We start from the raw sequence: 17222 nt of genomic DNA on the forward strand, positions 1-17222 counted from the left end.
GTGAAGTGTGAGGAGCCAATGGCTGCCTAGGAGGCAGAGCTTTTGACGCTGACTGGCATAGAAACCAAACAATCAGAACCAAATCTGGGTGAACTGTGAGGAGCCAATGGCTGCCTAGGAGGTGGAGCTTTTGACACTAACTGGCATAGAAACTGACCAATCAGAACCAAATTGGCCAGCAGAGGAGGGCATCTGGGGGTGAGATCAGGCCTGCAGGGGAGGGCAGTTGGGGGAGAGATCAGGCCAGCAGGGAAGGGCAATTAGGGGTGATCAGGCAGTCAGAGGCAGTTAGGGGCGATCAGGCAGTCAGAGGCAGTTAGGGGTGATTGGGCCAGCAGGGGAGCAGTTAGGTATTAATCAGGCTGGCAGGGGAGCAGTTAGGGGGTGATCAGGCTGGCAGGCAGAAGCGGTTAGGAGCAATCAGGCAGGCAGACAGGTGAGCTGTTAGGAGCCAGAGCCAGCAATCCTGGATTGTGAGAGGGATGTCCGACTGCTGGTTTAGGCCTGATCCCACTGAAGGGTCCCAGATTGGAGAGGGTGCAGACTGAGCTGAGGGACACTCCCCCAGTGCATGAATTTCATGCACTGGGCCTCTAGTGTATATATATTTTAAAAAATGATTATAGTGACAGATTTGGTAGTCCCTGTAGTGACTCTTCTCTTTAAAGAAAAAAAAATGTTTTTATTGATTTTTTTTTTTAAGAGAAAGGAAGGGAAAGGGAGAGAGAAACATCCATGAGAGAGAAACATCACACTGATCAGCTGCTCCTGCAAGTCTACTACTGAGGATCAAGCCCATAATCCAGGCATGTGTCCTGACCCAGATTGAACCGGTGACCTCTTGGTGTATTGGGTTGATGCTCAACCACTGAGCCATACCAGCTGGACAGTGACTTCTCTTTAATATACAAGGTCAGGTCCAGAGGTAGAACTCGATTTAAATCTCAGAAACCACAGGGACTGATGCATTTCAGCAGAGAATAGAGAGACCTAGATTCAAATTCTGACTCAAATACTTCTTTGCTATGTGACCTTGGGCAAATTGCTTAACCTCTCTGAACTTTAATTTCCTCATCTGTAAGATGACGATAATAATTGCACCTATCTCAGTGGGCTAATGTGAGAATTAAATGAGATACTTGTATTGTGATTGCAAAGTGAGCCCAGTGCCTGGCATATAGTAAGTGCTCAATAACACACACACACACACACACACACACACACACACACACACACACACAATCTACCCATAGAAGTTTGGTGGTTCTAGACTAGCAGTGTCCATGGAACTTTCCATAATGATGGAAATGTTCTCTTTCTGTTCTGTCTGATATGGTGGCCACATGTGGCTATTGAGCACTTGAAATGTGGCTACTATAACTGAGCCACTGAATTTAATTTAAATGTAATTAGTCACACTTGCCTAGGGGATGTTGGACTATTCTGGACAGCACATCTTTAGACAAATGTGACTCAGGGTCACACCATCAGAACCTGTGGGGCAGAGTTCCCCAAACTAACTTTTTAGAAGGTCCAGGAAAAGGTTCCCAATATTAGAGTAGGAAGCACTAGGCAGTGTCAGCCTGTCTTACCCTCAATCAGTTAATGGCACCACTCAGGTTCATTTCTAGGTCAAGGAAGATTCATTATCAAAGAAGGAATTGCTCAGGGACATTAGCCTACACCCAGGTCATCCTGGTTCAAGGCAAGGGGCCTCTGGTTGTCTATGGTTTTCAGTCCTGGCTCTGCCACCAATTCATTCACCAAATAAATACTGTGCATCTCCAAGCTGCTGCTGCAATTCTACATGACCTTGGGCAAGCAAGTTCCTGAACTTGTTTCTTCATATGTCATATGAACATGGGTTCTAGAATTACTAAAATTATTCATGTAATCATTCATTCCTTCAACACATCTATGACCATGTAGTAGGTGTTAGATATTTATTTCATGTGTAACTATATACAGGAGGCTGTGCTAAATTTTCCCCCCAAATATATTTTTATTGATTTCAGAGAGGAAACAGAGAAGGAGAGATAGAAACGACAATGATGAGAGAGAATTATTGATCAGCTGCCTCCTGCACACCCCACACTGGGGATTGAGCCCACAATCTGGAAATCAAACCATGACCTCCTGGTTCACAGGTCGATGCTCAACCAGAGCCACACTGGCCAGGTGAGGCTGTGCTAAATTTTATGTAAAATACAAAATGACCCAGATAAGGCTCTTGCAATCTAACAGAAGAGATAGATATGTGTGCAGAGTTGTAATTCAAGGTAGAAAACTGTTACGTATCATGAGAGAGGAATAAAGGGCTTTGATCCTTAAAGTTTCAGGATCCTATAGTCCTCTGATTCTAATTAGAGTGTTGCCTAGGAAGCATGGGGTCTAGAATGTTCTAAATGCAAATGGTCCAGCACATAGCAGGCATTTGTCATAAATAAGATTTTCTTTTGTGCAAGTGACAGATACACAATTTAAACTGGCTTCAGAAAAAGAGTGTTACTTTTTGGCTTGTGTTTTTGATTCCTGACAATGAGAAGTCCAGAAGTATGGCTTCAAGTAAAACTTGTTACAGGCTTCAAATGATATTAAGATTCTCTCTCTCCCTCCTCTGAAGTTATTCTTTCTTCCATTTTAGCTCTCTTCACGCTGTGGTATGGGAGAACTCCAGGTTTTTATTGTCCTTACTACTAACAGTTCAAAAGAAAATTACTTCCTCTCCCCCCCACCGCCAATAGTTCCTCCAAAAGCCCTGGAATGTTCACATTGGCCCAAGTCACATGACAATCTGAACCTATCACTGCAGCCAAGGAAATTGGATTACACTGTTTGGCCAGCTCTGGGTCACTTGCACACTCTAGGACAGGGGTGGGCAAACTTTTTGACTAGAGGGCCACAATGGGTTCTTAAACTGGACCGGAGGGCCAGAACAAAAGCATGGATGGAGTGTTTGTGTGAACTAATATAAATTCAAAGTAAAGGAGCGGAGGGGAGAGCAAGAGAACCCTCCGCTGCTCTTTCGGCTCCGCGGGCTGGATAGAACAGCCGAATGGGCCGGATCCGGCCCGCGGGCCGTAGTTTGCCCACGGCTGCTCTAGGAGCTGTAGGGATGAGCAGGACATGGACTCATCCCCACCCAGCCCGCTGAGCTGAGAGTGGAAGAGACCTGGCTTCCCCAAAGGAAGAGAATTAAAGGGCTACTGACAGAGGGAGAATGGATGCTGAACAGGCAAAAATTAGACTACTCTCTATAGCTATATCCTATCTAAGATAGAGGAAATATGCATATTGACCATCATGCCATCACAAAGATGGCGGCGCCCATAGCCACAAGATGGCAGCGCCCAGTCCCCTCAGCCCCACCTGAGTCCCCCAGTCCTTTCAGCCCAGCCGGGGGGGGGGGGGGGGGCGGGCAGCAGGCACGTGGGGCAGCCAGACCTGCCCTCAACCCCCAAGCTGCCCAGGGCCGGCCCAAGGCTCAGGCAAGCCTCAGATGGCGGCTGCCCAGCCACCTAGGGCCGCCCGAGGCTCAGGTAACCAGGGCCAGCTGAGGCTTGTGCTGCCGGCAGTGGCAGCAGCAGAGGTATGATGGGGGCGTCACCTTCCCCTGATCGCCGGGTCGCCTCCTGACCCTGAGGGCTCCCAGACTGTGAGAGGGGGCAGGCTGGGCTGAGGGAACCCCCTCCAGTGCATGAATTTTCATGCACTGGGCCTCTAGTCCCAAATAAAGCCAAAGTTGGGCTCTGCAAATCCTGGGATAAAAAGCAGATCGTTCTTGGTGCCCTCTTCCAATTCTCTCCACCCTTTCCTGGTACTACCCCCAATATATATATATATATATATATATATATATATATATATATATATATATATATATCTATATATCTATATATCTATATATCTATATCTATATATATATATATATATATATATATATATAGTCTTCCACCTACTCAGGCATGCCAGGTAACAGTGTACCAGCTGTACTTTTTTTTTTTAATCCTCACCCGAGGATATTTTTCCATTGATTTTTAGAGAGAGTGGAAGAGAGAGGGAAAGACAGAGAGAAATATTGATGTGAGAGAAACACATTGATTGGTTGCCTCCCACACACACCCTAACCAGGGCCCGGGCAGGGGAGGAGCCTGCGACCAAGGTACGGTGCCCTTGACTGGAATCGAACTTGGGACCCTTTGGTCTGCAGGCTGATGCTCTATCCACTAAGCCAAACCAGCTATGGCCCAGTTGCACCTTATAAATCCACAGCCAGTTCTCTCCATCTTTAAAAGACTGTTAACTGCTTAAGCACAAAAACCTTAACTATCTTGTTCATCACTACATCTCCAACACCCAGTCTCATGCTCAATCCAATAATTATTTGTCGAATAAATAGATAGAAGGATGGCGTGTAGACCTTCCTGCAGTCTAGAATTTGGGCTCCTCTAACTCATGCAGAATTCCATGCTACACAGGGCCTCTAGGAGAATGACTAACAGAATCAACTATGTGTGTGGCGCTGTGCTAAAGGATGGGGAAGTCAAGATAAAAAAATTATGGTCCCAGCCCTCCAGGAACACCAGCCTTTTGGGAAAGATATAAGGGGGTATGATGGAGTTGGCTTGTACCGCCTCTGAGCCAATTATGCGCATCCCTTCCCAACTCCAAGTTCAATGATGTCCCACTGGTAGCCTGAAATCAGACATGGTGGGAGTATTTATACCACAATAATCAGTAAATGCTACACATCAGAGCTTTTTTTTTTTTTCCCCCTGAAAAGCGAGTTGATTTATCAGCACACCACGGCACATACCTAAACATATAATTATTTCAGACTGTGAGAACTGCCATGGGGTCTCTTCTTCCAGTAAGTAGGGAGAAATTCTTACTGGAGAAGCTGGAGACTTTTAGGACGTTTTGCCAACTAGACTGCATTTCTCTTCACTCATTGCAATGACCCAAGCAAGAAACTGGAAGCTGATGGTGCCACTGGCCCGCTGCCTCCCTCTGTCCCTGTAGTCATTGATCTCCATTGTGGCACATCTCTCACTCAGGCCTGCGCTCTTGAACAGTGCTGAAAACTTCACTGTGCTCATCAAGAATAATATCGACTTCCCCGGCCACAATTACACCACGTAAGTGCCCAGAGTGTCTGGCCATATTGTTATCTACTGCTATGTAACAAATTACCCAAAGAGTTAGAAGCTTAAAACAACAAACATCTATTACCTTACACATTTTCTATGGACCAGGAATCTGGGAAAGACTTGCCTGGGTGGTTCTGGCTCGGGGCCTCTCAGGTTGCAGCTGAGCTGTCAATGAGGCTGGAGTCACTCCAGGCTTGACTGGGACTGGAGAATCCAAACTCACTCATGTGGTTGTTGGCAGGAGGGCTCAGTTCCTCACCATGTGGGCCTCTCCCTGGCACTGCCTGCGAGTTCTTAGGACATAGCCGCTGGCTTCCCCCAGAGCAAATGATCCAAGAGAGACAGAGGGCAAGCAAGCAAGACAGTAACCAAGATGGAAGTCGCAGTCTTTTATAACCTAACCTTGGAAGTGACACACCATCACTTCTGCCATATGCTACTGGTCACAGACCAATCCTGCTACTATGTGGGAGGGAACTACACAGGGGTATAAATACACAGAGGTGGGGACCACTGGGGGCCCTCATGGAGCCCAGTCACCACACTGGCTCCTTCCTATGCAAGTTTTCAATGGAGGTGTTTGTTTGCTTTTCATTATGTGCAGGAGAAACATCTTACCAGATTTAAACATCACTTGCACCTTTCACAAGACTCAGAATCCACAGTGTCCTATTTTCCGACTAGGAGATATCTTCCGAGAAACAGGAGATAACTTTTCAGAAGTAGCAATTAAGGTTGGTGGTGCCTTCGTACCATGAGGTTTGTGGGGGAAGTTGTGTCAGGGGGAAGATGTCAAATGGCCAAGGGGCTGAGTTACTGGGTCTTAATAATATGGTTCCCTTTATTGAGCATTTAGTAAATCCATCCATGATGCCAAGTACTTTCACAACAATCCTAGGCGTGAGTTACTTGGTACATTAATTTCCTGAGACTGTTGATTCTTGTATGTGCCCTTGCCATCTTTTTAATTGTCTGTTTTGATTATAGCTATGCCAGTGAAGTATCTGATTGTGATCTTGATTTGCATTTCCCTAGTGACTAGAGATAGTGAACATGTTACATATCCTTATTGAGCATTTGTGTACCTTCTTTGTAGAAATGTCTACTCAAATTTTGGTGTATTGGGACAACACACTAACCAACTGAGCCACCCAGGCAGGGCAACACACATTTTTTTACACTTCTGGAGATGGGAAATCCAAAGTCAGTTTTACTGGCTGAGGCTCCCACCAAAGGCTCCAGGGGAGAATCCATTTCCTCACCTTTTCCACCTCCAGAGCTAAATTCCTTGCATTTCCTGGCTCTTTGGATGATGAATGACAAAAGCATTAGATAGTCACTATAATATGTAGAGTGCCTGGTTTAGTGCCTGGCAATAAATAACAATTGTTATTATTCTGTATTATTTCTCCTTTCTCCAAGTTAGAGACTGCCAATTCCACATGGCTGTATCCCTAGCTTCCACCATACTGTCTCAAAATGCCGTATTTCATGATTCAAAGACATTTTTTTCACATTTTAATAGTTCTGAAATCAGGAAGTGCTTTCAATTGATGGAATCTCACATTTTATTTTTAATTTTTATTTTTTAATATATTTTTTATTTTTATTTTTATTAAATATATTCTTTATTGATTTCAGAGAGGAAGGGAGAGGAAGAGAGAGATAGAAACATCTATGATGAGGGAGAATCATTGATCTGCTGCCTCCTGCACGCCCCCTGCTGTGGATCGAGTCTGCAACCCGGGCATGTGTGCCCTGACCGGGAATCGAACCTGGGACCCTTCAGTCTGCAGGCCGATGCTCTATCCACTGAGACAAACCGGCTAGGGCAAGTCTCACATTTTAATTGACAGCATTTTCTTCTTAGAGGAACATAAAAAATTAAGTCTTATAAGCAATAGTGTCTTAAGATTCAGTGAAGTAAAATTCAATGAAATATGATGATCAGTGCTCAAAATACTAGTATGTTTGTAGAAAGGAAGAAGTACAAGAGATTCCTTAGATGTTCAGAAGAGAAAAAGGTCACCCTGAATTGAGGAGGATGGGGCGGCTGAAGAAGCATGTAAGTCGTTTCCTTCAGTGATCATCGCTATGAAGGGAGATGTCTGGTGGCTGCACCCCACGCCCAGCAGGACTTAGAGATAGCTTCTTGTTGTCTTCCTCAGGGGGGAATCATGGGCATTGAGATCTACTGGGACTGCAACCTGGACAGTTGGTTCCATCACTGCCGTCCAAAATACAGTTTCCGACGCCTTGACGACAAGACAACCAATGAGTCCTTGTACCCTGGCTATAACTTCAGGTAACAGTGCTTGAGGTCAGACTGGCCACCCATGGCTCCCCAGAGGCCTGCCAGATACAGATCTGGTCCTGGTACCTCTAGGGGTTTCATGGCTTCTGTCCCAAATTATCTTTAACACCTAGAAAATGCCATTCTTTGTTTTGAGTTCAGAAATATATTTATAGGACTTTATTTTTATTTATTTATTTATTTATTTAATTTAATAAATCTTTATTGTTCAGATTATTACAATTGTTCCTCTTTTTTCCCCCATAGCTCCCCTCCACCCAGTTCCCACCCCCCTACTGCCCCCCACTGTCCTCATCCATAGGTGAATGATTTTTGTCCAGTCTCTTCCCGCAACCCCCATACCCCTTTCCCCCCAAGAATTGTCAGTCCACTACCTTTCTATGCCCCTGATTCTATTATATTCACCAGTTAATCTGTTCATCAGATTTTTAATTCACTTGATTTTTAGATTCACTTGTTGATAGATACGTATTGGTTGTTCATAATTTTTATCTTTACCTTTTTCTTCTTCTTCCTCTTCTTAAAGAATACCTTTTAACATTTCATATAATACTGGTTTGGTGGTGATGAACTCCTTTAGCTTTTTCTTATCTGTGAAGCTCTTTATCTGCCCTTCAATTCTGAATGATAGCTTTGCTGGGTAGAGTAATCTTGGTTGTAGGTTCTTGCTATTCATCACATTGAAAATTTCTTGCCACTCCCATCTGGCCTGCATAGTTTCTGTTGAGAAATCAGCTGACAGTTGTATGGGTGCTCCCTTGTAGGTAACTAACTGTTTTTCTCTTGCTGCTTTTAATATTCTCTCTTTGTCTTTTGCTCTTGGCATTTTAATTATGATGTGTCTTGGTGTGGTCCTCTTTGGATTCCTTTTGTTTGGGGTTCTGTGCGCTTCCTGGACTTGTAAGTCTATTTCTTTCACCAGGTAGGGGAAGTTTTCGGTCATTATTTCTTCAAATAGGATTTCAGTATCTTGCTCTCTCACTTCTTCTGGCACCCCCATAATCCAGATGTTGGTACGCTTGAAGCTGTCCCAGAGGCTCCTTACACTATCTTCATATTTTTGGATTCTTTTTTCTGTTTGCTTTTCCGGTTGAGTGTTTTTTGCTTCTTTGTATTTCAAATCTTTGACTTGATTCTTGCGATCCTCTAGTCTGCTGTTGGACCTCTGTATAATATTTTTTATTTAAGTCAGTGTATGCTTAATTTCTAGTTGGTCCTTTTTCATATCATCAAGGGCCTCGCTAAATTTATTGACCTTTTCTAGAAAATTCTTGAAAAACCTTATAACCGTGGTTTTGAACTCTATATCCAGTAGATTGCTTTCCTCCATTTCTTTCATTTGTGACCTGTTTCTTTGTCTCCGCATTTTGGCTGCTTCCCTGAGTTGATAGAGTGGCTTTGTGTGCTAGGTGTCCTATAGGGCCCAGTGGCTCAGCCTCCCCAATTACCTGAGGTGGACACTCTTGGTGCACCCCTTTGTGGGCTGTGTGCACAGTCTTGTTGTAGTTAAGCCTTGATTGTTGTTGGTATCACTGGGAGGAATTGACCTCCAGGCCAACTGGCTGTGAGGATCAGCTGTGTCTACGCTGGGAGAACTTCTGTGCTGGAGACACCCTTATGAGACAAGACTTGCAAAAGCCTCTGTACTCAGCTTGGAAGGGGCGGAGTCTCAGGGTGGAGCAGACAGCATTGGTTTCCCATCAGCCCTGCCCTAAGAGGCCCCTGTGTCTCAGTGTCCCGCGGTAATTGCTGCAAGCACCTCTGAGAGAAAGCTGCCCTCGAGTTCCGCCCACTGCCAGACAGTCCAGTTTCTCCCCAAATGAGTCTGGGTCCCCAGAGTCTCACCCGGAACTGGAGTTCAGGACAGTCGGGAGCTTTTGTCTCCCTCCCACTTGAGAAAGCCTGCCACACACTCAGTTGCCCTCCCTCTCCACATGCGCGCGCGCACCTTGGTACCTCTGCCTTCCGCAGTTCCTCTGAGTCACAGTGTGCTTTTCTCTTTCCTGACAGTCCAGTTTCACCCCATATGAGTCTGGGTCCCCAGAGTCTCGCCCAGAACTGGAGTTCAGCGCAGTCAGGAGCTTTTGTCTCCCTCCCGATTGAGAAAGCCAGCCACGCACTCAGTTGCCAGTCCTCTCTGCGTGCGTCTTTGTACCTCTGCTTCCTGCAGCTCCTCTGAGTCTCAGTGTGTTTTTCTCTTTCCTTCTAGTTGTAGAATTTCCACTCAGCCAGCCTTCCTGTGGTTCTGGATGATGTCCGTTTTGTCTTTTAGTTGTAGTTTTGAAATTGTTGTGCGAGGCAGCAGTTTAGGTGTTTACCTATGCCACCATATTGGTTTCTCTTATAGGACTTTAAAATGACTTTATCTTGCATTTCTTTGTGTTTGGGGTGAGAGTGGTGGGCTTCTGATACTAGCTCAGGCTGCATCGTGAAGTTCTTCTGCTAAGAACATCTTTTTTTAATGTTTTTATTTATTTTTAAATTATTATTATTATTTTTTAGCAAGGAAAGGAGAAGGAGAGAAATAGAAACATCAATGATGAGAGAAAATCATTGATTGGCTGCCTCCTGCATGCCCTCAGTGGGAACTGAGCCTGTAACCCAGGCATGTGCCCTGTCCAGGAATCAAACCAGGGACCTCTTGGTTCATGGGTCGATGCTCAACCCCTGAGCCACACCAAGCTCTAAGAACATCTTAAGGACTCCTGATAACCCTGAGCCACATTGCTTCCTCACTGCCATTCTGTCTTACCTCAAAGGTTCTTTGCAGGGCATCATGTATGCTTCTGGCTTCTGGATGTCAACCCTCTGAACTCACTAGAATCCTGGTTCATTTGGACTTTTCAGCGGGCAGGTGCTGATCTGTTCTTGCTTTGACAGTTCACTCCTCTACTCCTAACTTTTGCCCAGTGGTGATCCTGTGCCGTCCTGACATGGTGTCCACGTTTCCTCCTATGTCTGGATAACTTTCTCAACCTGTTCCTACAACTCTGTCCCAGCACTAATGGTGGCCCTTCAGTGTGAGGTTTACAACAGTCTCCAAGACTTATCATTGCTTGTGGGAGCCAGGCAGGTGTCTGGGACTGTGGTTATGGCTCATCATTTTGTGCCCAATTCCAGGAACAAAGTAGACTTATGCTGTTCCCTTTTCAGAAAAAGTGTCCAAGTATATCCCTAGAATAATGGTTATACAAATTGCCTATGAAGCTGGTAGAAAATTGATGCTGGGCCCAGCTGATGTGGCACAATGATTGAGTATCGACCCATGAACCAAGAAGTTGCTGGTTCGATTCCTGGTCAGGGCACATGCTCATATTGTGGGCTCGGTGCCAAGTGGGGGCATGCAGGAGACAGCTGATAGATGATTCTCTCTCATCATTCCTATCTCTCTCTACTTTTTCCCTCTCCCTTCCTCTTTCTCTCTAAAAATCAATAAAAATATTTTAAAAATTTTTTAAATAGAAAATTGATATTGGTAGTTCTCATATTTTTCATTAATTAAATATATGTTGAAGAAAAAATATGGGTTGCTCTAATGGACATATATTTGCAAACAAAAAAGACAAAGTTACTTTCATAAGCTTATATTCTAATAGGATATGAATATAAGAATTATTATAAGTATAATATATAAATATAAGACAAAAGTATAAGTAAATAAAGACCTCCAACAAAGCAACATCATTAAACATCAGAGAAATGCAAATTCAAACCACAATGAGCTACAACTATACACCTACCAGAATGGCAAAAATTTTAAAAGACCGGCAATTCCAACGGAGTTTCATCCAGGGCTCTGAAACCAGTTCCGCGCTTAGGTAATGTTTTGATCATCCCCTGCTGCTCTACTGAATAGGCTTGTTGCCATTAGCAAGAACAGAGGATGGGATCCGGGGTCCCCCCACTGCCCTCACAGGCTGTTTCCTTAGCAATCGGCAGAAGCATGCAGGGCAATGTACTGACCAGATGTTAGCAAATGTCCTTCAAGTCACTGAGCTAAGCCTAAGAACATTAGCTCCTGGAGAGATCTGAGCTTTCTGAAGAACTGAGACTGTTATAATATTAATATTATTTTAGAACACAGTGTTAGAGCATTTGTTGTCTGGAATGAGCACAGAAGAAATCTCTTGTCCAGATCTGATGGGTAATGGATAAGTTCTTTTCAAACAGCCACACAAAAGAGAAGGCAATTCCAGGTTACTGGTATAGGAGGTAGATGAAAAAATATGTAACTTTCTAAAACAAAGGAATTTGAAGAGGTTGATCACATTTCAGAATTTTTGTCTTTTACCAAAAGATGTCCATGGCAAAAGTCCTAGGTGAGCTGATGTACAGGACGTGTTCTGAACCACACAGAACGCCGGATACACTTCTCTCGTTGAGAATGGGTGTGTGTGTGTTTTAGTTTCCTGTGCCTGCTGTAACACACGACAACAAACGTGGTGGCTTTAACAACGGAAATGTATTCTCTCCCAGTTCTGGAGGCCAGAAGCCCCAAATCAAGGTGTTAGGAGAGACAAACTCACTCAGAAGTCTCCAGGGGAGGGTCCTTCCCTGCCTCTTCCAGCTTCTGCTGGCTCTAGGCATTCCTTGACCTATGGCTGCATCACTCCAATACCTGCCTCCGTGGTATTGGCCTTCTCCTCTGTGTTTCAACTCTCCCTCTCCTTTCTCTTGTCATTGGATCTAGGGCCACCCTAAATCCAGGCTGATCTCATCTTGAGGTCCTTAATTACATCTGCAGACTCCACTTCCAAATAAGATCACATTCAGAGGTACAGGGGTTAGGTATTTGGATGTATCTTTCTGGGGGAGACTGTTCAACCCATTACAGTGTGCAAAAAACATCCTTGTGCCTGGCCAGTGTGGCTCAGTGATTGAGGGTCAACCCATGAACCAAGAGGTTACCAGTTCAATTGTCAGTAGGGGGCCTGTAGGAGGCAGCCAATTGATGTTTCTCTCTCATTGATGTTTTTATCTCTCTATGCTTCTCCCTTCTTTTCTCTCTAAAATCAATAAAAATATATTTTAAAAAAGACATCTTTGGCCAGGGCCTACTATTTCCCAGAATGTGCACCGGAACCTCCTGGTACTCCCCTGAAAGCAGAGATTCCTAGAAACATCTCAGACCTTCTGAACCCATCCTTTGGGCATGAGGCCCAGGAATCTGCCTTTGAACACACTTCCCAAGTGATTCTTCCCCTCAGTTTGAGAATCATTCTCTCAAGACCTTGAAAGCACAAACTCAAGTATTTATATTGTAGAATGTTAACCTTCCCAGTCAAACCAACTTGCATAGAGGGACAATGCAGCCGCAGGACACAGAGTGGTGATGCATGCCTGCTCTGTGTACTAGGACACAAGGCACTCGATAGAGCAGGAGAAGAAAGCCGCCACGGAATGAGAACAACCAGATGTAGAGATACTGAAACGCCCTGGCTGGAAACACATTAAAGTACCTAAAAATACCTAACCGCTCTCAATGTCAGATTTTGAGGGTTTAAAAAAAACAACCCACAGTTTCAGATGTTCTATACTGTATTCTGGCAGAGCACCTGTCTTCTGTTGTCTTTTCTCCCCACACCTGTAAACAGATTGTGAATGAATAACTCAGAAAGGAAACATATACAACCTAAAACAACCACTGAAAGGCAGACAGGGGGAGGGACAGATTGAAAAGTTTCTTGAGGCCTGGGGTTTACGCCTCCCTAATTGTTCATGAAAATAAAACACACCCCTTTTCCTGACTGTGGCACTGGTGAGAGATGCATATTTGGGGTGACTGTGATTTGCGCCTGGGTCTTAATTTACAAGACGTGATGACAAGGAGAGGTGAATGCCATTGAAAGAATTTTATTACATTTCCAAAAAGGAGGGGGCATGCTATGCCACACACGGCCACAGGGGGGAGCACCAGGTTTGGTCAGGAGGGAACAGGGAGGGGAAAGCACCGCCCAGGTCTATTATTGTGTTTGTCGTGGGAAAGGCAAGGCAGGGCTAGGGAAACAGCTTAGAATTGACTAGTCTGAGTATTGTGGGCTCCAGGGTCCAGGGGTGGTCTCTGGTTGTCTGGTACTTGGCCCTGGGTGATGTAAGGCAGCAAAAATATTGGCTGAATGTGTGAGAATTAGGTCAAAAAGGAGATTGGGGATATGAAGTTGGGATTGGTTGGAGAGTTTCTAACATGGTTTTCATGCACTTGTAAAGGCTGGACTGCAGGGGAGATGTAAACAACTTCAGCTGTTAGTCTGGCCCTGTAATAATGCTGCCAACTAGACACCTACAGAATCTAAGACAATAGGGTTAGAACAGATTGCTGAGGTACCTGTCCCCAACCCAGTGATTAGTATCTAAGATTCACCTCCAACACTTTGTTCTAGAAAACCTAGTTTCCCTCTTAAGGAATAATCAGATGGCTTTAAGGTTTTGAGTGTTTTTGTTTTAATATCTCTGCTTTTTGCTTATCCTATGTTGTTGGTTAAAAGTTGTTCCTTTTCATCTTAAACAAAATTAGCAGACTTTTCATCACTCTGTGATACCAGGGGTAGTGGAAGCAGAGGAGGTGACGTGGAGAAGCGGCGCTTCGGTTCCAGGTGGTCAGAGAGAGTGATTCGTGGGATTGGATTGTGTTCCCTTTGCCGACCACCACGAAGCTAGAAGATAGATAGGGAAGACTAGACCAGCTATTGTTTTGGTTTTTCTTTTCATAAAATACCAGCACTTTCAGATAGATCTTTGTAAGCGGGATCCTTTTCCTCCTACAGATACGCCAAGTACTATCAGGAAAACAATGTTGAAAAACGAACTCTGATAAAAGTCTTTGGGGTCCGTTTTGACATCCTGGTTTTTGGCAACGTAAGTATCTGCCCCAGCCACTGGCACTTGCATTCCTACGACCATGTCCTAATGATCGCTGTAGTGCCCCAAGAGATGAATGTTTTGATGGTAGTCATTAGCTGGCACTGTGCATCTCACATGTGGGATAGGAGAGGGGGAAGAAATGTCTTTGGGGTCCTGTCCATGAACAGTCATCTGTTGAGTACAAGAGGGAGATAGGGAGAAAAATATATAAAATATATAATATTCAACTTTAAAAGTTTTCTGATGCTTAAAAAAAAAGAGGAGAAAGAAATCCCTCTGCAAAGTACAGTAGTTAGTACAGAATCCAACAACTTAAATTGGTTTAGAAAAAAAAGGCTTCTTTTAAAAATTTTTTTTCTTTTTTAGTTTACATAAATTAAAGGTCCAGGAGCCATTACAGGCTTCAGGCATGGCTGGATCCAGATGCTCAAACATCATCATCAAAAATCTGCCTCCCTCCATCGCTTACATCTGTCCTCCTCTGTTTTAGCATTATCCCTTGCTGTCACCTGATACCTCAACTAATCACTATGACTAGGGTTATGGCATACTCTCAATGGCTAGTGTTGGACCAGCTCTGAGCCAGCCCCTTCCCCAAAGCTACATGGAGCAAGTGTTAGTATACACAGACCCAGGGAAAGGCTCTGGAACTGAAAATCTACCTCTGGAGGTAGAGGAAGACTGAAGAAAGGGGCAGTCCACTCCTGTCTGGTGAAAGAGTTTATTGAGGGAAACTTACATATAAGGAGCATCTTGGGCAGTTGCAAGATAAAATGGCCCTCTGAGCCACTTAACTATATAGGGCAAACAGAAATAGTCACTGGTACTAATACATGAATGCTACCAGCTACCAGCGAATTTACTTTACATGCTTGATGAGGTCAAGATGACAGCCCGTTCCAGGAACCAGCAGGTAGCAGGAGGCAGGGAGGGGTGCTGATTTACGTCAGAATGAACATAGACTGTGGTCAGTCTCTAAGGGAGTGGGTCTGGGGTAAGCAATCTGTTCTAGCCAGTGTCCAGCTCACAGGTCAGACAGCAAGCACATCATGGAATTGTCCCTCCTCTACACTGAGAATGAACAGAGATGGTTCTCCACAGGAAAACTGGGGTGCTGTCTCCAGAAGAAGGAAGGTGAGGATGCTGGGCATGTAAAACTCAACAGATGCCCACAATACCTTGTCTGACAGCATATTATTTACGCAGCATGGTGCTAAGAAGCACGAGAATCAATCAGATATAGCTGAGAGAGTAGAAAGGCCATGGAAAATAAGAACCACAAGGACACCTAAGGGATGGCCTTGTGCGGACATTTCTTCCCTTTGATTCCAAAGCAAATTCAAACCACTTTTAGGTAAAGCTTTTCTCCTCGCCTTGTATGAAAAAACAACCTTCAGTGGTTCTCCTCTCAGTGTGTGGGTTCCAGCGCTTCTTTGCTTAAAACATTCATGTTTTCAAGCACATCTTGGAAGATAGAAACAGGACGGATGAGAGTCCTGTTCTCAGTCTCTGCCGTCTCTGTCGCTGTGAACACCTTGGATGCATTTATCGGAATCACAGAGGCAGACCTCCCTCTGCCGGAACTAACACGGACATGTTAGAGAAAACAGCACTGCACTGAATTTCAGCCACGTAACCTTTCCCGCTCTGCTTGCAGGGAGGAAAATTTGACATTATCGCACTGATCGTGTACATCGGCTCAACCCTCTCCTACTTTGGTTTGGTAAGGCCTTCTCTTTCCCACGCTGCATGAAAATGCTCTGGCAAAAAGAAGTTTCATTAACACGGCATTTGTCGGGGTTCTTCCCAGGCCACTGTGTTCATTGACTTTCTCATCAACACTTACTCGAGTACATCCTGTCAATCCCATGTTTATCCCTATTGCAAGTGCTGTGAATGCTGCGCCGTCAATGAGTATTACTACAATAAGAAGTGCGAGTCCGTTGTGGAACCAAAGTCGGTAAGTCTCACTGTGTCTACAGACGCCAAAACGCTGGGGTGTCCGTTAGCTCACTGAGAAATGTGCAAAACTAAGGCCAAAACCACAAGTGTGATCCCAGGGTGGACAAGCCTCTGGACGCCACACCACTCCACCATTTCTCAGATGAAGCCTTTCGTCTTAGGGAAGGATAGAAACAAAGAGAGGCAAGATAGAGGGAGAACAAATTTTACATTCCAGGACTTGTCAATTTTTATCAGACTTATTAAATGGGTACAGTCAAAAACAATCATGTATTGACTTCAGGGAACAACCTGGCAGTGTATAGTAACATTTAAATGGGACATACTGCACAGCCTGGCATTTCCACTTCTCCACACTTGCCCTAGAGCAGTGGTCGGCAAACTCATTAGTCAACAGAGCCAAATATCAACAGTACAACGATTGAAATTTCTTTTGAGAGCCGAAAACCGACTTCTGCGCATGGGCCACGAAGTTTCAATCGCACTGTACATGCGTGCCCACACGTGGTATTTTGTGGAAGAGCCACACTCAAGGGGCCAAAGAGCCGCATGTGGCTCGCGAGCCGCAGTTTGCCAACCGCTGTCCTAGAGACACATTTACATGAGAACCCAGGGAGTATAGTGTACAGATATCCACCACAGCACAAGTCACTGAAGAAAGAGCTTCTATCCAAATGTCCAATCCATGAACAGTGCATGAAACTAGGTTAAATCCATAGCAAGGAATGCCGGGCACCCGTTTAAAAGAATGAGGTAGATAAAAATAATAGCCAACACTTATATAGCACTTCAATGGGCTTTATATATATTAACTCACTGAGTCTGCACAACAACCTCATAGATAGATGACCCTATTATCCCATTCTACAGATGAGGAAATTGAGGCACAGGAGGGTTACATAATTTGCCCAGTCATATAGCCAGTAGGTGGTAGA

The 17222-nt window shown here is 44.6% G+C and overlaps 2 protein-coding genes across 3 annotated transcripts in view; one reads left to right on the forward strand and one right to left on the reverse strand.

Annotated features, from left to right (window-relative positions):
* IFT81 (intraflagellar transport 81) overlaps window positions 1-17222 on the reverse strand; it is a 130528-nt gene that overhangs the window by 97761 nt on the left and 15545 nt on the right. The window lies entirely within an intron of this gene.
* The window catches only part of P2RX7 (purinergic receptor P2X 7), a gene marked incomplete at both ends in the record, with an annotated part of 40882 nt that overhangs the window by 19764 nt on the left and 3896 nt on the right, over window positions 1-17222 (forward strand). For both annotated transcript variants that reach the window (XM_080650637.1, XM_080650638.1), the window contains 6 exons: window positions 5058-5138; window positions 5755-5884; window positions 7319-7455; window positions 14229-14319; window positions 15983-16048; window positions 16136-16285. In XM_080650637.1, the coding sequence (XP_080506763.1) occupies window positions 5058-5138; window positions 5755-5884; window positions 7319-7455; window positions 14229-14319; window positions 15983-16048; window positions 16136-16285 (655 nt within the window). The remainder of the gene's footprint in view (window positions 1-5057; window positions 5139-5754; window positions 5885-7318; window positions 7456-14228; window positions 14320-15982; window positions 16049-16135; window positions 16286-17222) is intronic.

This window comes from Plecotus auritus (assembly GCF_963455305.1).
Source record: "Plecotus auritus genome assembly, chromosome: 13".
NCBI lineage: Eukaryota > Metazoa > Chordata > Mammalia > Chiroptera > Vespertilionidae > Plecotus > Plecotus auritus.